Source organism: Lynx rufus, unplaced genomic scaffold (genome assembly GCF_022079265.1).
Source record: "Lynx rufus isolate CCGP_SWC_20201006 ecotype Redwood Valley unplaced genomic scaffold, mLynRuf1.p SCAF_31, whole genome shotgun sequence".
Classification (NCBI taxonomy): domain Eukaryota; kingdom Metazoa; phylum Chordata; class Mammalia; order Carnivora; family Felidae; genus Lynx; species Lynx rufus.
This window is the reverse complement of record NW_025814847.1, coordinates 3,299,675-3,325,442: the sequence shown is the minus strand read 5'-3', so window position 1 is coordinate 3,325,442 and position 25,768 is coordinate 3,299,675. Positions and strand designations below refer to the sequence as shown.

At 59.0% G+C, this 25,768-nt stretch overlaps 1 protein-coding gene across 6 annotated transcripts in view; it reads right to left on the bottom strand.

The window, feature by feature from the left end:
- ARHGEF11 (Rho guanine nucleotide exchange factor 11) overlaps window positions 1-25,768 on the bottom strand; it is an 87,191-nt gene that overhangs the window by 18,755 nt on the left and 42,668 nt on the right. For all 6 annotated transcript variants that reach the window (XM_047092812.1, XM_047092817.1, XM_047092813.1 and 3 more), the window contains exons 2-17: window positions 24,104-24,201; window positions 23,103-23,201; window positions 17,183-17,232; window positions 16,453-16,510; window positions 15,561-15,739; window positions 14,805-14,876; window positions 10,472-10,591; window positions 9,019-9,064; window positions 8,470-8,546; window positions 7,384-7,521; window positions 5,660-5,734; window positions 5,349-5,450; window positions 4,355-4,453; window positions 3,376-3,418; window positions 2,272-2,368; window positions 2,014-2,136 (exon numbers count right to left, since the gene is read on the bottom strand). In XM_047092812.1, coding sequence (XP_046948768.1) covers window positions 2,014-2,136; window positions 2,272-2,368; window positions 3,376-3,418; window positions 4,355-4,453; window positions 5,349-5,450; window positions 5,660-5,734; window positions 7,384-7,521; window positions 8,470-8,546; window positions 9,019-9,064; window positions 10,472-10,591; window positions 14,805-14,876; window positions 15,561-15,739; window positions 16,453-16,510; window positions 17,183-17,232; window positions 23,103-23,201; window positions 24,104-24,201 — 1,476 coding nt within the window. The remainder of the gene's footprint in view (window positions 1-2,013; window positions 2,137-2,271; window positions 2,369-3,375; window positions 3,419-4,354; window positions 4,454-5,348; window positions 5,451-5,659; window positions 5,735-7,383; window positions 7,522-8,469; window positions 8,547-9,018; window positions 9,065-10,471; window positions 10,592-14,804; window positions 14,877-15,560; window positions 15,740-16,452; window positions 16,511-17,182; window positions 17,233-23,102; window positions 23,202-24,103; window positions 24,202-25,768) is intronic.

Sequence of the window (25,768 nt, the reverse complement as noted above, 5' to 3'; positions counted from 1 at the left end):
GGGGGACGTGGCCAGCACTGTGACACGATCATGGAGGAAGGGGCCCGTCCTCGCCCAGCCAAACTCGACTGAAGGGCTGGGCTGACGTAGAGCTGGAGGAGGGCGGGTGGCCCCTCGAGAGCCGACCCAGAGAGACCTTCTCACACGGCGGTGGAGGCAGCAACGACCAGCTGAGGGGGCACGATGGGCCAGGCACTATTCTAAGCTATTCACAAGCTGATCGAGATCTCAAAGCGCCCGGTGAGGAGGTATTAGATCTCCATCAGTGAGGCTGAAGCTTCCCGTAGAGACCACCCCGAGCGGGGTGCCCACTGTAACAGGCCAGGGAAACTGAGGCCCACAAAGATCCAGGGCTTGGCTGAAGGTCAGGGGGTTATCCCAGGAATATGCCCCTGCGTGATGTCTGCAGTCCTGTCTCTCCTCTGCCAGACTTAGCCTGCGGCCGCACTTCCAGGGTGACGTCTAATACGGACCTCAGACTCAACGTGCCCACCTCGGACTGCCCCCCACACAGCCGCCCTGATCCCGGCTGATGGCACCTCGTCCTTTCTGCCGTGTAGGCACAAACCGTGGGGTCTTCCCCGACCCACACTCAGTTTTTAGGAGATGCCCGTTTGCTCTACTGTTAGGATACACGTGGGACACCGACCGCGTCTCACCGCGTGCCCCAGCCCTGCCCGGTCCAAGCCCCACCGCGTGGGTTCCCGTGCGGCCCCTCCCCGCCACGGACAGGGAAAACCAGAGGCCGCACAACCGTCCTCAGGCTCTGCGGCTGCCCTCCCGTCACCTCTCTGACTTCAGCGCCCACCTTCTCTATCTGCTCTGGTCTCCGCTGCTCCCCACACGTCAAGCACGTGCCTACTTTGCCCTGCCTCTTCCCCCCAGCGGTCTTCAAGGATGACGGTCCCACTTTCTTCAGTTGCTTAAATGTTACTGGGGGGGGGGGGAGGCTCGCCCTGGCCGCCCTATTTAAATTTTTTTTTTTTTTTCAACATTTATTTATTTTTGGGACAGAGAGAGACAGAGCATGAACGGGGGAGGGGCAGAGAGAGAGGGAGACACAGCATCGGAAACAGGCTCCAGGCTCCGAGCCATCAGCCCAGAGCCCGACGCGGGGCTCGAACTCACGGACCGCGAGATCGTGACCTGGCTGAAGTCGGACGCTTAACCGACTGCGCCACCCAGGCGCCCCTGGCCGCCCTATTTAAAACCGTCACCCGCTGGCTCTGGTGCACCCGACCCCTTCCGCCAGCCTGCTCTGTCCCCTCGTTGTCTCCAACGCGTTACAGGCCTTCCTTATTTCTTGCACATTGCTCTCTCTTCCCCCTATGACGTGAGCACCACAGAAACCGTTGTTTTGTTCACTAACACGTCCCGAGAGCCCAGAACGAACTCCGCACATGTTGCTGCATTGAATGGCAGTGTGAACAGAGACTCCGGAGACAGTCTCGTCCACCTTTTGTCATTTTATAGCTGAGACCAGGGTCCCAGAGCACTGAGTGGAGAAGCCCCTAAGTCTGATGTGTCCCCACAAAGTCACGCGGGTGGCGCTGGGAAGACGGGACAGGAGAGGCACAGCCACTGCAGCTGAGCCGAAGTTCCTGACCAGGTTAGTCAGGCCGGTCTTCTGATGCCCAAATGAGATGATTAGTTGAGAATCATTCACCCTCCCGCCCGCCAGCCGGTCTGCCTCCTGAGGGCCCACGTGTGGCCCTCGTGCCAGGGTCCCTGTGACCCTACAGACAGGGGGCAGCACGATCAGGAAGAGGGCTCGGAAGGGGAGCAGAAAGCTCCGTGGGGAGCCGCGGAGTCCCGCGGCCGCATGAAATGCCGACAGTCTCGCCTGAGCAAGGCAGCAGGCGAGCCGGGCCCTCCGCACCTTCCGGGGGGAGGATCCGGCAGACGTCGCGGGGGGAGAGGCCGGCGAGCAGACGCACAGGACACTCGCGTCTGTTCGGCACTTCCGGGTGGTGTTGCGGGGGGGGGGGGTGGGGGGGGTGGTAGTGCACTCACAGGATGTCTCCCAGGGCAGCCAGCTGCTTCTCAGCCACTTGGCGTTCTCGGAGAGGGTCGCCGTCCAGGTCCAGCAGGTCATTCTCACCGTACAGACTGCCCAGCCCCAGGGTGCGCTTCGTTCTAAGACAGACAAAGCAGGCGCACACGCGTGCTCACAGACGCTCGGAAACAGCGAGGCAAATGCGCTCACGAGAGATGCTCGTCACAGGGGACAGACAGGTGAGGACGCAGAGGGAGCGGGGGGGGACCCACAACCTGTAGTCCTGGATCTGCTCCTGGATCTCGGGCATGGCCGCCTCCTGGGCTTCCCGGAGGGCAGCGCGGACGTCCTCGCTGCTGCGCAGACGTGAGTCTGGTGGGAACCCAGGGAAGGAGAAATGGGGTGTCGGGACAGGGGGCCATGCCTGCTGAGCCCCCTGAGTCCTGGACCCACCAGGCCACTCCCGAATCCAGGACCGGACTCCTGTTGTCCAGATCCCAAGGCAAGCACAAAAACATTTTCTGGATGTTCTAGGCTCTGTTATGTGGACAAATGAAACCCCGTCTATGATCAGATGGGCCCAGGGGCTGCCCTCTGATGCCACAGTGCAAACCCCTCATTCTTCGTGGCCACCGGGCCAGGGCACGAGGCCGAGAAAGGCAAGCACTTCACATGAAGCCCCGACTCCCCAGCGGAACCTGGATGGTGTCGGTCCCGCTCCCCCAGCAGCTTCACGCGGTCGAGGGACTCTACCCTCTGGCCTCAGGCCACAAGGCACACTTTCCGAAGGCAGCGTGGGACGCCTGTTCTCTAGAAAGCTGCCTGGGACCCGCTTCTCAGGCTGACACCCTCTTATGCCGCCTTCCCTCAGCTCTCCTATCACGACTAGAGAACGAGATGGGGACGGAGCAATCACTGGCCGGCAGGGTCCTCACCGGGCCAAACGCCGGCAGCATCAGAGAGGAATTCACAGAAACAAAACTACTCCAGAGATCCCGACCCGAGGTGGGATGGAGTGAGGCCCCGGTTTCTGGAGTTTCAAGAATTCCCCCAGGGACTCTGGTGCTCGACCAGGCTTAGGAATCCCTCAAGTCCAACTGCCCTTCCGTACAGATGGCCCCGCTGGGCCCAGGAAGGTCCCGGGGAAGGCTGGCAGAAACGAGCTCAGGTCTGACGGGGGCACGTACTCCTGGGATGGGCTCCCCAGGCAGGGCCTGTCCCGTGGCGCAGCCCGTCAGCCATCGTGAGGCGCTCGGGGGGACCCACCCCTGCTTTCCCTCCTAGAGGAGGGCTTCCCCAGGATGGGGCCCACGTGCCCTCTGTGCTCTGCAGTCTCCCACGGCCCAGGACAAGAGCAGCTGGCTAGTAAACTGACTTACCAATCTCGGTCTGCAACACCTCTGGGACCTTTACTCTCAGTGGCTAGAAAAGAGAAGAGTGGGGGCGGGGGCAGTGAGGCCCAGAACACCCCTTCTCTCCTTCCCGGACACCCGGCCCACCGTCCTCTCCTCTGCCCCCCCGTAAGCCTGCACTCGAGCATGAAGCTACAAGGCGAGCTGGGCCACCTTCTGGGGCACATGTAGGCTTCCCACTTTGCTTCAAGGACATGGGGTGCATGGGATGCACGGCTGCTGACTCGGCAGCAAGGGAGCAAGCTGTACTGGGCCGTCTCTGCTCCCTCAGGTTACCGAGTGTCCCAGTGAGCGGAGAGCAGAGGGACTGACCACGGGGACAGGCCGGTTCTGCAACCCCCACAGGGTGCGGCCGGCAGCGGCCGCCCCCCTCCAGACCCGCTAGAGGGAACAGGTGTGGAAGTCTTGAGAAAGACACTTTACTCCCAGTCTCAGGAATCCTGCGAGCTTATGTTTTGGAACTGAGAGACTGAAGTCGTCTGGGCATCAGTGTAGCCACTCACGCTGGAGAGTCCGTAAGGCGTTGCCCTGTGCAGGCAGGTGCCGCCGCAGCCCGGCCCTGTCCACACAGGCACGCGCTCTCGGCCTCCTCCCTGGGAACCCTGCTCTGGGCTGGGCATGAGAGCCCCTAGATCAGCGAGCCCAGACACGGAGCCAGCACCAATCTAGGGGACAGGAATCAAGGTTTGGCACCAGCTCCTTCTCTCTCCAAATGTTTGGAGAGGCCACGTGCATTCTACCTGGCCACACGCAGAACAAAGGGGCCAGGAGAGGAGCTCAGGGTTGAGAGCAGGGCCGGGAACAGGACCCAGGAGCCATCCGTCAGCCCCAACTTCTCCTGAAGAACGGTTTCCATCCAGCCTGAATGTATGGCTTCATTTTTCCTCTGCTCCGAGTGGCCCCCAGGAGTACAGTAAAATTGTAATTCAATCCACGACTGCCTTACCGCGTTTTTCTCTAGGAAAATATTCCAGATGTCTTTTCCCAAGCTTCGTGAATCCTTGGGGTTTGTCTGCTGATAAACTTCGGCACACAAGTAAAAAAGCTAGGAGGAGAGAGAAGGGGGCCTGGAGCGGTGGTTCTCAGTGGCCCCCCTCCGTGGAGGAGTGATTTTGCCTCCAAGGGACAATGAGCAGGAGGTGCCTGGAGACACCTGTGACCCTTCCCTGGAGAGGTGCTGGGGCACCTAGTGGGCAGAGCCTAGTGGCGCAGCTGAGATGGGAAGATGCACAGGACGGCCCCCCAGCAAAAACTCCTACAGCTCAACGTCACCACGCTGGGGCGGAGAAACCCTGGCCTGGAGTCTCAGAACCCTCTGAGTTCTGCCCACCCGCTTGCAACACAGGCACCCTATCTGTGCGTCCTCCACACTCAGCATTTTGCCTCGTGCTGGTCTGTATCTTGTGTTCTACGGGCCGGTGTTCTACTTCTGTCTGTGATGTGCCCGGACTTCACTCCGGAGTCTCTGGGACACAGCATGTGGGTCCCACACACCGGTGCTCCTGGCCCCGAAGGCAAACAGTGCTCTGTGCCTCCTGAGGGACACGACACCGTCCCCTCGTGCCCATCCCCTTCCGAGCGGCTGAGCAGCAGGAGAGAAGCTGCTGAGGCCGCTGGCCCCGAGCCCTGTCCCAGGGCGCCCCTTCCCCATACAGCCCGCTGTCATCTTTGTCACCTTGCCCCTCCGCTAAGCCCCCCTGTGGTAAGGTCTCGTGTCTGCAAGGCCAGGCTCTCACGTCCTCAGGGTTCACGACTCCAGGATGACCGTCTCCTCCAAGCGGACCGAGAACGATGGCGGCTCCCCTGGCCTCCCTCTCCCCGCGCCTCCCTACGCTCCGGACGTGCTTGGCGGGGCACAGTCCCTCCCGCCTGACCCGCACCTTCTTCCCTATTTGCCTCTGTCCTCGAGCTGCCTGCCGGCGCCCATGGATCGGACTTACCAGCGGGCTGGGGTCCGCCTGAGAGAAGATGTACCGCAGGAAAACCCCCAGGTGGGCTGGCCGGGCCTTCAGCTTCTCGAGATCCTGGAATATGATGTCGCTCTGGAAGGCAGACGCACGGGCGTGGCTGCGGTGCGCAGAGGCAGGATGCAGCAGCATGGCCTGCGGCCTCGCCCCACGTCCCCCGCCGCCCGGGTCTGCAAGCTTCGGCGCCCACCCTGTGCCCCTCACGGCCGGTGTGGGTCTAACGGCTTTTAGTCAACAGCAGCCAGTGCGACAATGACGAAAGCAGGGAGTCAGGGGACCGTTACCTCGTTGTTGAAATAACCCGGGTCACAGTCTTCCTCTGGGCCAATAATTAAAGGCTTTGGGCTTTGGTCTGTGCCCTGCGGAGAGAGTCCAGATGCAGGGAGGTCAGGGGACACGGATCCAGGCCCCACACCACATCTGTGTGGTGACGGCATGGCACCGGTGAGGAGGACCGTGTGTGTCTGGCGAGAGCGCTGGCATCTCCCCACCTCCCCTGGTCTCAGAGGGCAGACCACAGTCTCCAGCGCCCAGAGTCAAGTTCCTCTGGGTGGGGAGGCCTGGGCATGTGCATGCGGAGACAGGAAGTGAGAGAAGGCGCTCTTCCTGTTTGCGAAAGACCCTGGGACACAGTGCCAGCTCCTGCGGCCGCGGCCTGGGGCTCTGTTGGTCCCTTCGGCAGCCATGTCCACGTCCAGCACGGCGCCCACGGTGGCCCGGTCTCCGTCACAGATGGCTCCACAGCTTGGAGCCATCTCTGCCTCCTTGAGCAGGATGGGACGGAGCTGACCGTTCCCCCAGCCGGCTCAAGGGTCTACGGCAGGCCTCCACCACCTGCCTAAATTCCAGACTTCTGAGCATGGCGTTCTCCCCTTCCTCCTCACGCCTGTTTTACTAGAAGCCCAACCCCTAACTGGTGTGTGGTCCACGTCAGGTACAACGAGAGTTCATTCTGCACAGACGTGTCAGACGCTTCACTGGACAAGCTTTCTCCTGAAGGTTCCATGAACTTCCAAAGCTTTTCTACCAACGTTTTCCACTGAATTCAATCTGCCTCATTTCCAGGCATTCCCCAACACAGGCCCTGCTCTGGAGCCCGTCTTACCACTTACGCCCACTTTTGCCCACTTTCTTCCAGGCCTAACATGCCCTCCCACCCGACTCGCTCAAGGGGTTTTTCCTGACAGCGCCTTCCGAAAACTCACTCACCCTGCTCTCCTGCTATCTGCAGACTCTTCGCTCAGAATGACAGAGTCAAAGAACGTGAGACCCAGAAGGTACGTCAGAGATCAGCGTGGCGCTCACTGACAAATGAAAGCGTGAGGCCCGGACAGACTGAACGCGGGGGCAGCTGCCTCCGTATTTCTCAGACACATCCTGGGCTGCCTCCTCTCCTGTAACACCCGGGTCTCTGCATCCCTCGGGGTCCAGGATCCCCAGGGATGGCGGATGGCCACTTCTGGGCCCTCGACAGCCCAGACCCTCGGCAAGCTTTCTGCGCTGAGCCCAGAGCCCTCTTCCCGGGTCTCCCCTCCTGGTTCTATTCTTGGGGCAGCGCTTCCGAATCAGGTTTTCAGGACCCTGGGGCCACAGGACTTGCCCCGGGGTAGGGGGGACGCTGACGGGCGCAGGTCCCGGGGGAGCTGAGCTTTCACCTGTTTGTGGTACCAGGGTGCCACATAAGAATAAGATTTTGCTGCAGAAAGAGAAAACTGAAGAGTAGTGTTCTGGAGAAAGACTGCACAAATCTATCTGTTGCTGTACACAGACAGCTGTCTGTCCCTCGGGCGTCCCTTCCCTTCCCTGCACACGTATTCACCGTCTTCACACAGCCCAAGACAGCGTTCAAACATCCATTCAAGCCACGTTCGTCCTTCCGTCTTGTTCTCTAGGCAAAAGTCTATCAGGAAGCGGGTGTGGCCAGAGGGGTCCAGGCCACGCACTGGAATGTGGTTCTGAAGGAGGGGAGGAGGGGAGGGAGAGCCGCAGGGGGCTCTGGACCCGTCACCTGGTCGCTGGCGCCGGGCACTGGTGCGTCCGAGCCCTGCCGCCGATGGTGCTGGGCCACCCTGGCCACGATCACAGGGGAGGTTCGGGGACTGTCCAGCCCAGGGTCTGACAGTGCCGAGTTCCGATTCTTCAGCACCTAGAGGAACAGAGAGCCCATCCAGAAACTCACGCTCCGCTCGTGTGGTGAGGCCCATGCCCGGCGGTGCACGCGCACTCCCCAGTGCTTCCTCCGCGCCCGCCACGACTACTGGGCCCGCGTTAGGCGCACCGGGCTCGATGCTCACAACCGTCCTTTGAGGCAGATACTACCACTCCTCCCGCTTCTCACATAAGGAAATCAAGACTCGGGAAGGTCATGAGATTTACCGAAGGTCGGGACCCAGCCACGGGTATTCCCTGGAGTCAACCCAGCCCACAGCCTTCCTCTCTAAGCCAGGTCGCCTCTCTGACACCCGGCCCTCAGGATACCTGGAACGCATCCTGGGTCCTGTAAGGACACGCTAATACAATTCCAACTATTACTTAGAATTACGGTGTAAGTGTGTTAATTAACCTGGCTCAGCAGGTGTCTTACAGACATCACGATTACTTCTTCCGTTCACTTGCACTTTCAGCTTGCAAGTTTATATCTGCAATTTACATATGCAAATAGAGAACAGCTGGGAGGTAACGCTAGGCCAGAACCAAGTCTTCTGACCGCTGCAGAAAAGATGAGCTGTCCAAGGACAGTGAGGTCTGTGAGAGAGAGAGGGGCCGCCGCTCTGCCTCGGCCGGCTCGGGGTGTCCACCTGAGAGGGAGACCCGTGTGTGCGGTCAGGCCGCGGTTTTCGCGGACAGGCTCTGCTCCCTCACGCCCAGAGGCTCCCCACACGTGGTCCGCCTTCCTCCGCCGATTCCTTACAGAACGGAAGGCGGCTCCGACAGCCCCGCACACAGGGCGCACGTGCAGCCCCTTCCGTGCCCAGAGTACAGCGACGAGAACCCTTGGAGCCGGGAGCGCGCACAGACGGCAGGACCTGTGGGTGCCCGGAGAGCGGACGCCGACGGTGGTTTCAGACGGGGCTGGTCCCCTGTGGGCACTCACCTCGCCGAGGGAGGGGAAGCGCTCTGCCCCAGAGTCCAAGCCGCTGTCCCCCTCCTGGGAATCCAGAGAGAGCCGGCCTGGGAAGGAGACAGATGACACGGAAGGTGGCATCGTGGCCTGGGGGGCCCGTGGGCAGGGTAGGGGGGCGAAGTGCCACCTTCCCTCCTTTCCGGGTTTCCCTCAAGTCAGATGCTCTACACCCGGCTCTCACCCACCAGTGTGCCTGTGCCCGGGCCACGTCAGTCCCGGAATGAGACTCTGCTGTGCCAGATCACCGAGAGTCTTGCCCCCAACCCCAGTGTGGCCTCCCAAGGGCCTGACTGTTGTCGTCACAGTTCCTCTCTGGTCCGCAGCCGTCGGTGCTGCGGTCATGCACTCCCGTCTACCGACTGAGCCGCCCCCGCTGCCCCTGTGCGTGGATGTCGCTTTCTCTCCCTATGCTTGTGCCCGGAGCAGGGCCTCCAGTCAGTCTTTCCTGAACCTGCCCCAGGGGGAGGGGACAGTGAGTAAGGAACCCGGACCAGAGTATGGAGAGCTGGGCCGACTTACCTTCTGACAATCTCTGGCCGGTGTCACCGTACAGGGACAGCAGGTCCTAAAAAACAAAGGTGCCGAGGGTGGCAAGTTCTGCAAGCCTCTCTCCTACTTGTTCCCTCCTCCAGCCACCCCTTCCCTCATCTCCGCAGAGAGTATCTGCCGCAGTGAGCGGCTGCTTCTGATTTGTTGCCTTAAAAATGCCCAGACTGGGGAGCCATTGCATCGTGGGTAGTCGGGAGGATGGTGGAAAGGGAGAAATTCTTCAAACCCACGGATTTGCCACCCCGGACCTCAAAGCATCTACTGCCTCGGTTGGGCTGGACGCAGAAGGAGTTTCCCGCCAGGAAAGCTGGTGACTGAGGGCAGCGGAGGAGGGCTGGCCTCTAACTGCCGCTGACCGACAGACAGGACGGGGCTGGGGGGATGGGACTATGGTGATAGAGCTCGGCTGCTCGGGAAGCCCGCCCTTCTAGATCTCGTCTAGGCTTTCGGGAAGCCCGAGGCAGGGACAGCTCTCTGCCATAACTGAGAAGCCCAGAGACCTCACGTGACGTGCCCAAGCTACGCAGCAGGAAAACTGACGCCGGGGCTGGCGACCCGACCCACCAACCCGCAGAGCACATGGGTGTGGACAGCGGCAGGGGCACGCTTCTCTCCCGCAATACCGCCCCGCTCCAGCAGGCCCTGCTGTGACCTCCGTTCTACAGACAAAGACACCGAGCCTCCTGGGAAGTACGGAGCCTGCCCAAGTCTTACAGAAGGCGAGCACAGAACCTGAGCTCCTACCAGCCATGCGACACTGACTGTCCTTCAGAAGACACAACGGTTCAAATTTGACTAGCCTGCGGTTCCCAGACATTTTGATCTGGATGCTCTAAAGAAGAGAGAGGGTCATCCTCCAACAAGTTCTACCAGCTTTGGCAAAACTATCCTTGGAGATCTTCAAGTTTCTGGCGGGTTCCTTCTTATTTACCCAAAGAGTTAAGGCCTGATGGAGATTCAGACGGATGCTAATAACAAAGCCCTTGACTAAGACAGGTAAGGACACTCCTCTCTGGAAACTCCGTTTACGCAAAATGGTCAGCGCTGTGGGTCCCTCACTTGGGCTGACGTGCAAAGTGCTGGGACGGGGGCTGAAAGGAGCCTCCAGACGTGCGCCGTGTGAGATCGCTCAGGGACAGCCGTCAGCTCCGAGGACAGCACTGGGGAGCAGGTGACAGGGAGACTGAAGCCAAGGGCCCGACTTAGTTCGTGCGTGTTTCCTTCCGCCGCAGGCTCATCGGGGGCAGGAAGGGGCCCTTTGGCGCTAAAGAAAGAATTGCTGCCCTCTGTTCCCTGTAAAGTCCTGGACGCTTACTGGTCAGCCCCGGGTCCTGCACAGCTCCAGAAGCCCATCCGGGCTCTCCGCGCTCTGCCCCCGGCCGCCTGCGCGGCACCCGCCTGGAGCCCGGCCTGCGTCACTCACCGCCGAGCCACCCGTCTCCTGCTGGATCTTCCGCTGTAACTGAGTGACGCGCCTCCGGGCGCCCTCCATCTGTTCTTCCAGTGGGCTGGCGGGGTTCCGGCTGTACACCTCGCAGATCCGCTGGGGATGGGCGAGGGTGACGGGGGAAGGCAGAAGGTGGTTAGTGGAGGACAGACAACCCACGGGGACAGGGAACGGGGAGTCACCCCACAACAAAGAGAAGAGATGGGAGCTCTCTGCCTTCGGGAGACGCACGTTAGGAGGAGGGAGAGGTGTGGAGGCGGTGAGGGCACAGGCGATGCTGGAGAGGGACGGCAGGAAGGCCCGGGCAGTCTCTCCCTCTCCTGCTCCAGGGGCGGATGCACAGCGTCCCCGTGGAGCAGCCGGATGTGCGTGCCCGGCTGGACGCTCACCCGGCGCGCTTACAGCCTGGGCTGTGCGCTCGGGGAGGCTGGACTTGAACTCTGCCACCCGTGCTCACTAGCCGCGTAGACCCGCAAGCTGGACCGGGTCCTCGCGGATAAAACGGGGACAGCTGGGAGACCCGAACGCCATCGCGTCCATGAGGACTCAGCGGGAGCAGCTACTGTAATTTCACTCCGGAAGGAACTGTTGGCTCGCAATTAAACAAGATGGTGGGTGCACACGTTCTCGAAGCTCATCTGAGGCCCCCCTGCCACCTGCCAACCGCATTTTACACCCCCCCACTTCTCGTTCCATCCCGTCCGAGCCGCCCAGCACACGACATCACATCCCGGGCCCGGCCCTTGGAGAAGCCCTGCTTCCAGCTCCTTGGACTCTGCTGAGACGCTGCTCATGCCCTCGGGCTCCCCGCCAGTGGCTACTTCCCCCCCATCCTGCGAGCACACGAGCCCTTCCGTCAGTTATGACTACCCTCAGCCCTTCCACCCTCCATCCACGGACACGTCTCCAGACACGGGTCCACCCTCGGGGCCAGACCCTGCTGCCCGCAAATGATCTGACTGCTACTCCTCCAAGGAGCCCGATGACCCAAGGCCAAAGCCAGAGGCCTGGCCCCAGCCGTCACCTCTCCAGCGCCCCCTCCTCGGACAGCCGCCCCGGTGCCCCCCACCCTCCCTCCCAGCTGCCCGCAGCCTCGCCTGGTCTCCGCCCCGCCTTGCGTGCCAGCCATGCCAGTGCAGGACACGCATGTGCAGGGACACGCGGTGTGGCCCTGGCCTTTAAGGAACTTAGTCCCGCAGGGAGGAGGGCAGATAATTGAAATCTGAATGTAACAGCAACCATAGCAGCGATGTTACGGGCGGGTGCGTGTGTGGTTAAGAGCACTGGAGCATCACGTTCTATCCCTGCGTGCTCTCCTCCTCTGGCCCCGGCACCCTGGGTGACGCCACCCGGTCCCCACTTTCAACTCCCAGCTCGGGCCGAGGACGCCTGAACCTCTGTCCCAACCCTGCCCTCTCCCTCGAGGCTCAACCCTGTCACGTCCGCCGGCCGGGTCCACGGCCTTTTTATCTGAATGTCGCACGGTCAACCGAAGCTGACCTTCATTTCCTGCCCCTGGACCCGCCCCGCTCCTCTGCCTCTGAGATGTCCCCGTGGCCCCCCGTGGCCTTCTGGTGTGTCCACGCACGGAACACGCATCTCCGTGGAGACTGCCGGTCTGGAGGTGTGATCACTCCCCTGTTCAAAACCCTGACCAATGCCACGGTCTTCAGAATAAACCCCAAGCTCAGACGGAATTCTAGGCCCAAAGTACGTTCCAGAGTGAAACAGACCGAACCCAAACTCAAGGGCCACCTCAGGAAGCCTGCTCTGATTACGGCATGATTATTCTTTCTTTTGGGCTTCTGTGCCCTCAAAAACCATTGTAAAAACTGTCGACACGTGATTCACGTAACGTAAACCTCACCGTTTTAAAGTGCCCAATTCAGTGGCCTGGAGCGCCTTCGCAGAGCATACAAGCCGCCGTGTAATTCCCGAACGCGGCTACCGCCCGACAGGACAGCGGTCACTCTCAACTTCTCCCCTCCTCCACCCCCGAAACCACTAATTTACTTTCTCTCTTCACAGACTTCCCTATTTGGGACTTGCACGTAAATGTCATCCTACAGCCTGTGGCCTTCTGTGCCTGGCTCTCTCACGAGCAGCACGTGTTCGGGGTCCCCGTGCTGTGCAGCGTGTGTCCGACCTTGTTATGGCCGAGAGCCATCCCACTGTACGGACAGACCACCTCCGTTTACCAACAACTTTTGGCTTGTTTCCGCTTTGGGGCCGTTTATGACCAATGGTACGAAGAACGTTCACGTACAGGTTTCTGCCTGGATGTGTGTTTTCAGTCCTCTCGGGTTGTACCCGGGAGTGGAATCGATGCATCTGTGATCCTCTGCGTTTAGGATCTGGAAGAATTGCCAAGCCATTTTCCACAGCGGCTGCGTGCCTGCACATCCCCCCCCCCCCGACAATGGTGGGAACAGATGAGGATAACGAGCACGCAGACAAAATACACAGGCTACTGCCACCGACAACTGTTACTTTCTGTTATTCTAGCTCTAACCACCCTAATGGGTGTGGAGCAGTGCTGTGGGGCTTTGATCGCATCACCCTAACGACTGATGATGTGGAGCGTCTTTTCACGAGCTTATTGGCCATCTCTACGTTTTCTTTACTGACTGTCTATTCAAATCTTTGGCCAACTTTTAAAGGCGCTCACGTTGTCTTTTTTACTATTAAGTTTTGAGAGTCCTTTACACAGTCTGGTACTAGGCCCTTACTGGATATACGAGGTGCAAGTATTGCAAGTATTTTCTCCATTCTGTGGGCTGTCTTTTTACTTTCTTGACAGTGTTCTTTGATGCACGAAGGTTTTGAATTTGGATGAAGTTCAATTTATTTTATTTTATGTTTTTCGCTGTTTCTACTTCTGGTGTTTTACCTAAGAAAACGTTGCCTAATCCAAGGTCGTGAAGACTTGTACCTATGTTTTCTTTTTAAGTTTTATTTATTTATTTTGAGAGGAGGGGGGTAGTGAGCATATGTGCGAGATGGAGGAGGGACAGAGAGAGAGGAGAGAGAGAGAGAATCCCAAGCAGTCTCCATGCTGTCGGCACAGAGCCCAGTGTGGAGTTCAATCCCATGAACCCTGAGATCACGACCTGAGCCGAAGACAGATGCTTAACTGACTGGGCCGCCCAGGCGCCCCGAGAGTTTTGCAGTTTCAAAAAATAGTTTTAGTTCTTACATGTGAGTCTTTGAACGGTTTGGAATGAATTCTGGGAATCGTGTGAGGTATGGGTCCGTGTCCGTTCTCTGCGTGCGGACGGCCAGGTGGCCCAGCACTGGTTGTGGACCCTGTCCACTAAATGGTCTTGGCATCTGTCAAAAACCAACTGACTACATTTGTACGGTTTAATTTCTGGACTGTGACTTCTCTTCTCCTGATGTGTAGGCCTGTCCTGATCACCGCGTGACACAAACACACTTAAGTACCTCTACGTATTATAACGTGGGGGAAGCTGTACCTCCCTTCATCCGCCGACCCCCTGCTGGAGTACAAGCGCCACGAGGAAAGAGCATCTCTCATTTGTCTCTGTGCCGACATCGCTGTGCTCCACCCCGCCACACAGATTCCATGCCCGCCGAACCCAGGAGTGCATCTTCACGTGTGCGTGCCTTTGGCTGACGCGGTCCGTTCACCGCGGTCCCTCCGCATTGGTTCCGCCCACAGAAGTCCCTCTTGGAGGCCTCTCTCTGGTGTCCCTGCGTCTCCTGTCATTCACCAACTGCTCTCTTCCGCGTCCCCTACCAACTGGCCCATCGTGCTACGAATCTTCTCCGTCAGCACAGTCGCGTCGAGGGCAAGAAGCGCCTCATCTTTCGGTCTCTGAACGCTGCCCAACAACAGGGCTTTCCGTGCAGCGAACGCTCACGGCAACGTGAACTGAAACGGAGGGGCCGGGCCAGGACCCGGCTGCCCGCCACAGCGAGAGCGCATCACCCCCGCCCCCGCCTGAACCTCACTCTGCACCCCTCCCACCGACGGGGCCCCCACCCGCCCCGCCTCCCTCCCCAGAGAGTCCGAGGCCTTGCTCAGTTCTGGTGCTCCCTGGCTGTGCTCTCCTCGCCCGTCACCTGCTGGCGCGGGGCCTGCGGATCTACTATTCCGACCTGACCAGGAGCTCTGGTCCCTATTCCCCTTCTCAGCCGGGCTGCGCAGTCACGATTCCCACGGCCCACAAGGTCCAGCTCGTAGGTAGGGTTTGGCCATGACGGGCTGCGCGCCCGGAGTGAGATCGTGCACTTGGCTGCGGGTTTCACTACGGCCGCGGCCAGTCGCCTTGAGCAGGGGCCTTACCTGTAACTCCTTTTCCTCCTGCTTCAGCATATTCCGAAGGATCTGGGTGGCATGGTTTTGGAATACGGGATCCTGGGAATGGAGCATAGGACAGGTGAGGGCTGGGAACAGCCCCGCGGCTTAATTTTCCTCTACCTGCTGATTTCTCAGGTGAGAAAAGCCACCACAGCAGCCTGGGCCGCGCGGGCGTGGGAGTGACACTCAGCCCCTCACTTCCCTCAGGGCTTCTACTGCGGAGTTTCCTAGACGCCTTGGCCGTAACCACCTCTGCTGTCCAACGGCTCCCAAGTCTCCTGGGACTTCTGCTCTGCCTTCCTCCCCACTGGAGGTCCCGTCCCGTCTCCCAACTACGCCCTCTCCGTCCTCTTAGCTCCTGTCCCGGGTCCGCCCCCTCCTGGTGTCTGTCCTTTCCCAATTCTCTGCCTACGGCAGGGCTCCATGTCCCCCTCCTCCCCAGTGTATTCCACAGTCTCGCAGCAACGGCTGGGGGTGCGGGGGAGCTGTGGAGCAGGGCCCTTGAGGGCCTCCTCGGGGTCTCCCCCATTTAGGAGGCACGAGCCCACTGCTGTCTGGAAAGACCGATGCGTTTGCGTGGAAGGGGGACACTAAGGGTGGGGTGGACGCTTTCTGGCAGCCAGCCTCTCTCCGCTCTGCTTTCTGACAGGCTTCACGGATCTCTGGCTTGTCTTCTCACCAGAACACTGAGCTACAACCTGCCTTCCTCCCCACGGATGACAGCTGAGGAGGGGAGCTCACCTGCAGTGGTTTGGGCCCCGTGATGTGCTGTGGAGGGGGCGGAGGCGGAGGCGGAGGAGGCGGTGGGACCGTGGGGGCGACTCGGGGGGCTCCGGCCGGGGCTGGGTCCTGCTGCAGCCCAGAGACGCTGACGGATGAGGGGGAAGAGCCCAGGAGGGTCAGTGCAACGTAGGCACCAGCTGGAGGAAGACAGACAAGGAGAGGCTTGCTCGCGGCACATTGTTCTGGACGGCAGACACTCAAGCTACAGAGGGGTCCTGCTTCTCCTTGCGCGGAGCTTAAAATTCTGCAGATAAAATTCTCTGCACTTTAACGCCCTGTCATCCCTAATCCCAGCTCACTGGCCCTGCGTTCCTTCCCTTCCTTCACGTGGAACGCTCAACCACAGTCCCACCGGGATACGTGGCCGCACTCCCCAGCGGCCACCTGTCCAGCTCTCGTGACATTCAGTGAAGCCCCTGGCACACAGAAGGCATGCGGAAGCTAGCCACCCCCCCCCAGCCCACCCACCCACCCACCCTTTCCTCAAATCTGTTGCTTCTGTTTCATTACCTGGGCAGGCCTGACTGTTGTGTCTTCCTGGCTACAAACAGGGTGTTTCTGCTTCCCTCCCCCCCAGATAGGAAACCAATGAGAAAGGCTGTCTGTGGGGGGACAGGCAGTGAATGGTACTGGAGGGGCCCGATATGGTCCACATGGGCGTGTAGGGAGACAAGAGGCCACTGTCTGCACGTGCAGTGACCACAGGGAACGGGGGCAGGCCCAGCGGACCAGGATTAAAGACGTGACCCCGGCTGCCTCTGTCACATACAAAGGAGGCCCCGGGTCAAGGGGCCTGCCCCCACAGCCCGCCTGCTCCCCTACTCGCTGTGCTCAGCTCTCTCCAACTCACATTTGATAAGCTTTACCACCTCCAGGTGGGAGCTGTTGGTCACCATGGTGCCGTTCACCTGTTGGGGGACAGATGCTATTAAGTAACCAGATGGATGCACAGAATCCTTCTCAAGTTCGCAATGTCACTCCTTCAAAGCCATTTTCCAGTGCCCTCCAGACACCTCTGGTCACTTGTTTGCTCTGTTCTCATCTGCCGTACGTTCTGTCCTCCCAGCCAGTCTGTGAGGATCCAGGGATGAGACCTGCAGCTTCATCTGTTATTTCTGGTAGGTTCCATCCAGCTACCTGCCCGCACTCCTGTCACCTGCCCCAGCCTGTGTCCTCCTCACGAGAGGACCGAGGGATCTCCTCGTCTAGGATCTCTTGAGGATGTCTAGGACTCTGTGCTGGGTGGACAGGGTGGGCAGGTGACAGCAGGTGGCAGCTGGCCAGGACCTCAGGTCAGTGCAGTGTGGGGACGGAATCCTAAGGCACTGGGCCCCTCGCTGGCCTCAGCCTCTCTGTCTTAACTGTATTTTTGTTGTTTGTTAAATGAGTGGAAAGATAAAACCCATCCCAGAAGCTCGGTTGCTTAGAGTCAAGAAGGGCCGAGGATGGGGCTCCTAGAGGCTGCCCCTGCTGCCAGGCACACCCCGGCTCCTCTCGTGGCCCCACCCCCAACCCGGGGGCCCCCGGTGGCAGCGAGGCCTGAGGGTGCAGGTGCCGGACAGAATGGGAGGGGCACTCACTTTGATGATCCGGTCGCCTTCTTTGACACCAGCTCTCATGGCTGCCCCTCCTGTAGGGAGACGACCTGGTCAGCAGAGCCCGGCCACCCTCCCCAGAGGTCACTGACCCTGCCCTGCGGTCCCTCCGACTTGTCTTCTCAGCCCCTTGTGTCAGGACCTGAAATGCCGGGGGTGCCTCTTGTCCTGCTCCAGTGACCAGACTTCCAGCGGCCAGACCACGGTGCTGGAGAGGCAGGCCGGGCTCCGGGGAGTGGGCGTGCGCTTTATTCGAATGTGTCTGGATGTCCCAGACCAGTAAGAGCTACTTCCTATGATCCAGTGGGAAGGATGGGTTTACCGTCATCAACTGTACTGTTAGCATAATGATAGTTATTAACAGGAATATGGACAAAAGGATAAAAACGAGGTTTCAAAGCGTCCTTCTGAAGCCCTGAAGGGTTCAGGGGTATCCTGGGGTTCGTATCAATAAAGATGGTCATGGTCACTCACTGTCAAAATTTGTTTCAGGCTATTTAGTTCCTCCCTTTAAAATGGGCCACATTAAGAGCTTCTGATTGAGACTTACTGAGACGCTGCCCCTTGGCCAGAGGCTGCGCTGGCTGTGACTGCCGTGTGGTTTTCCATGACTCAGTCCTGGTCTGATTTACATCCAGGAAGCATAAGGAACACGAAAGCTGAGGCTAGCTAACGAGCGGCATGAAGACTGTTTTCGTGAATCTGCCCCAGATGATCATTCAATCTGTGAGCTGCACTCATCTGATCAAAACAAAACTCCCACAAAGCACACATAGATGTTTCTGGTCTAAAAAGAGATTCTACAGCACTGACTGCGTCCCAGTTTGGCTTTTCAATACGGGACTCAAGACTACGCCCTCGTCTCCAGCGTGCTATTTACGGAAGAGGACTCGAAAGGAGCGTGAAATGCTCTACCCTGTGTCTGGAAACCAAAGGTGGGAAAGAAAGTAGGAAACACACGTGGTGATTTCTAGTAACTTAGCGATTCGGAAAAAAACCAGCTCTCAAGCCTCAGTGAGCATGAGTCACTGGGGGTTGTGTTCAAAGGCATGACCCCTGGCCCCCTGGTAGAGAGTGATTCAGTAATTGTGGCCGTGGGCTCAGGACGAGGATGGCAGCCATCCTGGGGTCCGGGTGACTCTGACGTCGGCAGGGCACCAACCACACTCTGGGAAACTGAACTAGAGAAGCCTAAGGTCAGGGAAAGACCGTAACAACCACTTCGTTACTCCCGAGAGGTCAACGCTGATGCCAGTGTAGGCTCTCCTTGTCTCCTGCCCCAAACGCACACACACGTGTGCAGAGACACCCGTGCACAGACACACACACGGACAGACACACCCCTTAACTCAGGGCTCCCTGGCAAGCCACCCCTCTGCCCTTGTCTCTCTGGGTCCGACTCTGCTTGGGCCTCAGGGCAGGGACATGTAAGAGGGCTGAGCTGCACCCGAGGGACCGCAGGCCGCAGAGGTGAAGGACGAGCATTTTGTCCCCACCAGCTCCGTCTCCCCTGTCCAGCAGCAGGGACAACATGGAAGCAGAGAACAGAAGTATCTCTTCAGACCTCTGTCCTCGGACAGGAAAACAAGCCCCACAGACACAAGTTAACTCCCAAACATCTGAGCTGCAATTACTTATATGCTTGTGTGATCTACAGACCTCATTTTGGTCATGAATTTGAAATTCTCTTTTTACTTTGCCCATAAACAAATCCCAACTATTTCCTCAAAATTACTTAAAGTCTATTTTTCTTCCCACTTTGCAATGTACTTAGTGTGAAATGCTAGCCTGCTCATGGGCACACCTTGTCTTACTGTACTTTGCAGGCAGTGGGTTTTACAAGTGAAAGTTTTGCGGGAGGGGCGCCTGGGTGGCTCAGTCGGTTAAGCGTCCGACTTTGGCTCAGGTCATGATCTCGCGGTCCGTGAGTTCGAGCCCCGCATCGGGCTCTGTGCTGACGGCTCGGAGCCTGGAGCCTGCTTCGGATCCTGTGTCTCCCTCTCTCTCTGCCCCTCCCCCACTCATGCTCTGTCTCTGTCTCAAAAATAAATAAAAACATTAAAAAAAAAACTTAAACAAATGAAAGGTTTGCGGGAACCAGCGTCGAGCAAGTCTGTCGGTGCCATTTTTCCAGCAGCATTTGCTCACCTCCTGTCTCAGTGCCACATTTTGGTGATTCTCACAATATCTAAAACTTTTCTGTTATTATATTTTTATGGTGATCTGTGACGAGTGATCTTTTTTAGGTAAAAAGACTTATTTACATTAATCTGTATTTTTATTCTTGAGGGAAAGAGCGAGCGTGTGCGCGTGCGAGAGAGCGCGTGTGTGCGCACCCAGGGGAGAGAGGCAGAGGGAGAGGGAGAGAGAGAATCCTAAGCAGGATCCAGGGTCCATGCTCAGTGCAGAGCCCGATGCAGGGCTTGATCCCACAACCATGGGATCATGACCTGAGCCGAAATCAGGAGTCAGACGCTCAACCGACTGAGCCACCCAGGTGTGCCTGCGACGAGTGACGTTTGGTGTTACTGCTGTGATGGTGTGGGGGGCACCACGAGCGGTGCCCTGTAAGACGGTGAACTTGACAGATGCTCCGCCGACGGCCGTGCCCCGTCTCTCTCCCTTCCTCAGCCGCCCTGTTCCCTGAGACACGGCAGCAGTGACATTAGGCCGATCACTGACCTACAACGGCGCTGAGTGTGCAGTGAAAGGCAGAGTCTCGCGCCCGTCGCTTGAAATCGGAAGCTGGCGGCGATTCGGCTCGGGGGAAGGCGCGTCCAAAGCCCAGATACGCCGAACGCTTAGGCCTCCCGCACCCGACGCTTGGCCAAGTTGTGAACGCGAGGGAAGGTTCCTGAAGGAAATGAGAAGTGCTGTTCCAGGGAACACGCGGATGACGAGAAAGCTAAACGGCCTTACTGCCGATGCGGAGAAAGTCTGAGTGGTCCGGACGGAGCATCACACGCACCACGTCCCCGGTCCAGAGCCCGGTCCAGAGCAGGGCCCGCGCCGTCTTCGTTCTGCGGAGGCCGAGCGAGGGCAGGAGGCCGCACGGGCGCGGTGAGACGCTGGCTGAGGCCGGTCCGTGAGGTCTCGGGAAAGAAGCCGCCTGCGTGACACAGAAGCGCCAGGGAGAAGCGTCCGGGGCCGATGCAGAAGCCGCGGCAAGTTCTCCGGAAGATCCAGCTGAGAGAATTCACCAGGGTGGCCACGCTCACCAGCAGATCCTCAGTGTGGACCAGACAGTCTCATGTTGGAAGGGGACGCCGTCCAGGACTCTCGTGGCCAGGCGGGACAAGTCAGGGCCCGGTTCCCAAGCTTCGAAGGACGGGCCGACTCTTGTCAGGGGCTAACGCGGCTGGTGACTGTAAGGTGAAGCTCCTTGACCTTTCCCAAATTCCTGGGGCCCTTAAGAATCACGCTAAACCTACTCTGTCTGTGCTCTAGAAATGGAACAACAAAGCCTGGAGGGCAGTACATCTGTTTACAACATGGGTTACTGAATATATTATGTCCCCCATTGGGACCTGCTGTGCAGAAAAAAAAAAAAAAAAAAAAAAAAAGATTTCTTTCAAAATATTACTGCTCCAGGGAGCCTGGGTGGCTCAGTCAGTTAACCATCCAACTTCAGCTCAGGTCATGATCTCGCAGTCCGTGGGTTCGAGCCCTACGTTGGGCTCTGTGCTAACAGCTCAGAGCCTAGAGCCTGCTTCGGAATCTGTCTCCCTCTGTCTGCCCCTCCCCCACTCATGCTCTGTCTCTGTTTCTCAAAAATGAATAAATGTTAAAAAAACAAACAAACAGGGGTGCCTGGGTGGCTCGGTTGGTTAAGCGTCCGACTTCGGCTCAGGTCATGATCTCGCGGTCCGTGAGTTGGAGCCCCACATCAGGCCCTGTGGCTGACAGCTCAGAGCCTGGAGCCTGCTTTGGATTCTGGGTTTCCCTCTCTCTCTGCCCCTCCCCTGTGTGTGCATGTGCGTGCGCTCTCTCTCTCTCTCTCTCCCCCAAAAATGAACATTAAAGAATTTAAAAAACAAACAAAATATTACTGCTCCTTGACCATGACCCGGGCACCCAAGAGCTCTGATGGACAATGAGACGAGTGTTGTCGTGCCTGCTGACACAACACCCATTCTACAGCTCACGCGTCAAGGAATCATTTCGACTTTCGAGTCTCATTATTTGACAAATGCATTTTGTAGGGCTGTGGCTGCCATAGATAATGATTCTGCTGATGGATCTGGACAAAGCAAATTGAAAACCTTCTGGGAAGGATTCATCATTCTAGATGCCACTCGGCCCATTCACGGTTCATGGGAAGAGGTCAAAACATCAATATTCACAGGAACCGGAAGAGGCAGCCTTCACGGACTGACTCGGAGGGTTCAAGACTTCCGCGCAGGCACAAGTGCAGTGTGGCCTGAGGACGGGGCTGAATGGCTGCAACCTCAGGATAAAACCCGAGCGGACGAGGAGGTGCTTGCTGGGGAGGAGCGGGGCAAGTGGTTTCCTGAGATGGAATCCACTCCTGGTGAGAATGCCGTGAAGACTGTTGAAATGACAGTAAAGGACTGAGAATATCCCATCAGCGCGGTTGCTAAAGGAGCAGCAGGGTGGAGAGGATGGACTCCAATTTTGAAAGTTGTACTGTGAGCAAAATGCTCCCAAACAGCAGTGCCCGTGACAGAGAGACATTCCTAAAAGGCAGAGTCGCTTGATGTGGCAAACGTCATCGTCTTATCTCAGGAAATCGCCACAGCCCCCCCAGGCTTCGGGGGCCACCACCCCGGCCAGCTAGCAGCCACCAACATCGAGGCAGACCCTCCGGCAGAGACTGTGACTCGCTCATTAGCAGGAACACCCCGCAACAAGGTGTTTTTAACGAAGGCGCGTGTGTTGTTTTCTCAGACGTGACGCCACTGCACTCTGAGACCACAGTACGGTGAGAGCGCGACTTTCACGCGCACGGAGACACCAAATCGTCGCTCTGAGCCGCTTTACTGCGACGCCTGCTTCTGTGGTGGTCAGGGGCCGAGCCTGTACCTGTCAAGCCTTAGACTCTCCACGTCACCCGCGCCACCCCCGCGGCCACACTGAAGTTCACCCCCCTAGGGACACTGGTTTACACGTGTCCCCGCTCCCACGTCCTTCCCGCTTGTCAGCTCCGGCCGGGGTCGCTTACCAGCACGGCTCTACCTCCTGGCGGGCGACATGGGTTGGGCGACACGGCTTCCAGGTGCTGGCGGCTCTTCCAGTCGCAACTGGCGGCTCGACCAACCTGCCTACGTGCCCTCCCGCTCTGCTCCCTTCCCATCCTGCCAGCCGTCTTTCATTCCCACCTTTGCGACTGCTCCCGAAATCCTACTGCTTCTCAGGGAGGCTTGGACCACAAACCGCCCGAACACCGTTTGTTCCCAGCACCGTCTCCTCCCAGACCGCCTGGCACACGTCATTTCTCTGGCCCTTTACTATTTAACGTCGGCCGCCCCGGCACCCGCACCTGCCCGGGCCGGCACGCTGTCCCAAACTGTAGGGTGCTGCAGGTGGCACAAAGACGGGGGTCTCTGACCCCACACGGCACCTTCTGACCCGGTAAGAGGGCCTCCCTCAGGTGGCAACCTGGCATCTGCCCGACAGCCTGAGGGCCACCCTGCCATTCTTACCCTTCCCAATGGGGAAGCGGGCAGGCGACGTGACCCCTACGAGTTCCGTCTGGCGCACGGCACTGCCGAGACGGCCCCGGACGGCCCCGGGGACCAGTTCGTAGTAATTCACGCACGCCCAGCACTTCCCACACCTCCAGGGAGCGCCCGCGCCCATCCTCTAATCACGCGGCAGGTCACGCACACGGTTGCTCCCCACACGGTGTCCCTGTCCCCCGTGGGCAGCGGGACGCAGCACTCACCGGGCCGCACGGACTGCACCAGGACGATACGATCCCCGCTGACGGTGAAGCCGAAGCCATGCTGGTCCTTTTGGATGATGACACAGCGCTGAACGAGACCTGATGAGGGTGACAGACGGAGAAGGATCGTCAGGAGCCACCACCGACCGGGAAAGCCCCAGGTCGTCCTCCCGCAGAAAGCCTTTCCAGACTAACCGACTCCCCAGACTTTTCTTGAGCAAAACTAGGGCGATGACACGACGGCCTCCGGAGCAACGAACACCTGGAAGCTACCTTGCGCCCCGTGTAAGAAGTCACCCTTCTCCAGCCACTGAGGCGTCTGTCTCTTTAGGTCTGTCGGGTGAGGCTGGCCAAAGAGGGTCAGGACAGGGAAGCAGCCCTGTCGCTGAGGCCCGAGTGAGGTAGCTGCTGGGAAGTCCCACCTGGCGAGGGCGGCGGGTGGTGGCTCACGGGGGGCGACCCGGGGTGGGCCCCTTGCCAGACCCGGGGAAGGGTGCAGGGAAAGAGAAAACCCGTTCTTCTCACACACACGTCTGCCCCCAGAATGTGGAGAAAAAGAAAGGCGGCCATGACTGCCGAGTGCCCCCGGGGGTCCCTGCGGGTACGCGCCGGACCCCACACCCTGCACGCTGCACCCCAGACATCGCGCCCCGGATCCGCGGACTGCACACCGCACTGGATGCCGCACACCGAGCACCGAGCTCGCGTGCCGACCCGGGCCCCGTCCCACAACGGCCAGCGCAGGAACTCTGGAGTTAAGCCCAACTGGTTTCGGGCCTGCCTCTGGCCCCTCCGAGCCTATGCACTTGGCAAGTGTCTGAAGCCCTCTGTGCCTCGGCCCCCCCGCTCTGTGAGCAGGGACAACATCCCCCTTCCGTGGCTGGTGTACGGACAGAGGGGACAAGTCGTATAAACGGCGAACTGCTGAGCCCGACGGAAGGCTGCTTTGCCCCCGGGGAAGGCACCCCTTCTGTGTCTGCGTGTTAGCGCCCCAAGGTTACCTGCTGTGTCAGAGGCGTCAGAGGCGTCAGAGGGCTGGCGGAGGTGGGAAGAAGGCCTGCGTCCGGGCGCCGGGTCTCCCAAAGACAGGCTACTTAACCTGCAGGGCAAGGAGAGCAGCGGTGAGCCGGGCGGGGAGGGACCAGCCTGCAGCTCTGTTAGAAGGGGCCTGAGTCTTGGGTGAAGAGGGGCCACCCCTCTCAGCCTGTAACCGGCTTAATCTGGTGGGAGATCAGCCGTGTCTACACCACCGGCAACACCACCTATGTGAGATCCTGGGCCGCAGGGCAAGCATGGTCTCCCTGGTACCCAGCAAGGTGCGAAGGGCAAGAGCCCTTCCTGGAGTCGGGAGACAAAGAAAGAGTGGCGGGAGCAGACCGCGCACAGACACACACGCTTGGTGGCTCTTACCAGGCGGCAATGGGGCTGACGGAACAGAACGAAGCAGCAGGGAGATGGATGCAAGAAAAAGACAGGAGAAAACAAAAGCTGGTTAGTGTCAGGCGGCGACTGGCAAAGGACAGGGAGACCGGAGGGCGAGACGGCGGGGCATCAGAACCAGCCGGCAGAGGACGGCGGCAGGTGCAGCAGAGAGCCTCCCCACCTCGGGCTTTGTCTCGTCCCCTCTAGACGGGCACCTCCAGGCGGGGAACTGGGACTAACCTGGGTGGGGTAGCATACGCTTCTCTGGAAGGGAGAGGGAGAGCAATGGCCAAGCCTCTGAAAACGCCCCTTTTCCTGGAGTCTGGCCCGTCCGGTGGTAGAAATCCGGCCCACACCGAGCCCCTGCCTGCAGCCAGCCCGAGGCGCCCCGCTCGGCAAAGGTTAAGAGAGACCCTAACACCTCAAGGTACCGAGATCACCAAACCAGATCTTCCCTTCAACAGCAGTAGGACAAGTTCAACGGCTGCTACGCCTCTCCCGTTCAGGAGAGTGTACCTGCTGCCCCTCTGAGGGGGTCTCCCGCGTGTCTACGGCAAGTGACCAGGCAGAAGGATATTAGCGGAGGCGCTGTGCGCAGTGGCAGAACATGCCCTTGGTGTAAATGTTCACGTGGTGGCTGGTGGAGTAAACCACAGTGTGACGGTGACAGTATGATGGCAGGGTGCTCAGCTGCGTGTGACGGGAAGGCCCTTGACGGAAAGGAATGGCCTCCAGGATGTGTTGAGTGAAAACAGCAAGGCGCAGGATTACGAGCCCAGGGAAAAGTGGGCAAAAGAGCAGGGGGGGGAGTATTTCTTCGTGTGCGTTTACGTGCTCGCTCACGTACGCACAAAGGATCTAAGACACCTTTGGGAGGGTACAAAAGAACACACACTGGCTGCCTCTGAGGAAGGAGACTGCGTGTCTGGGGCACAGGGCTGGTGCTAGAAACTCATATTCTCGATTGCAGCCTTTAGGTTCTGGATCCCGCGAAGGAGCCAGCTCTTCAAGTGATATATATGACACGACAAAATAACTTTCAAAGTTAAAAGACGGGGGTCTTCTTCTCCCCTCATCCTGGCGCCCCTCCTCCCTGGACAGGTGAGACTGCTTTTTACTGGCTGACCTTTGGATCAGAGAGAGGAGGACGCCAAGGGAGAGGAGAGCGTGGGGCCCAGGAGAGCGTGATGCGGGAATGGAGGACGAGAGACAAGGAAGAACAAGACATAAACGAGACAAGACAC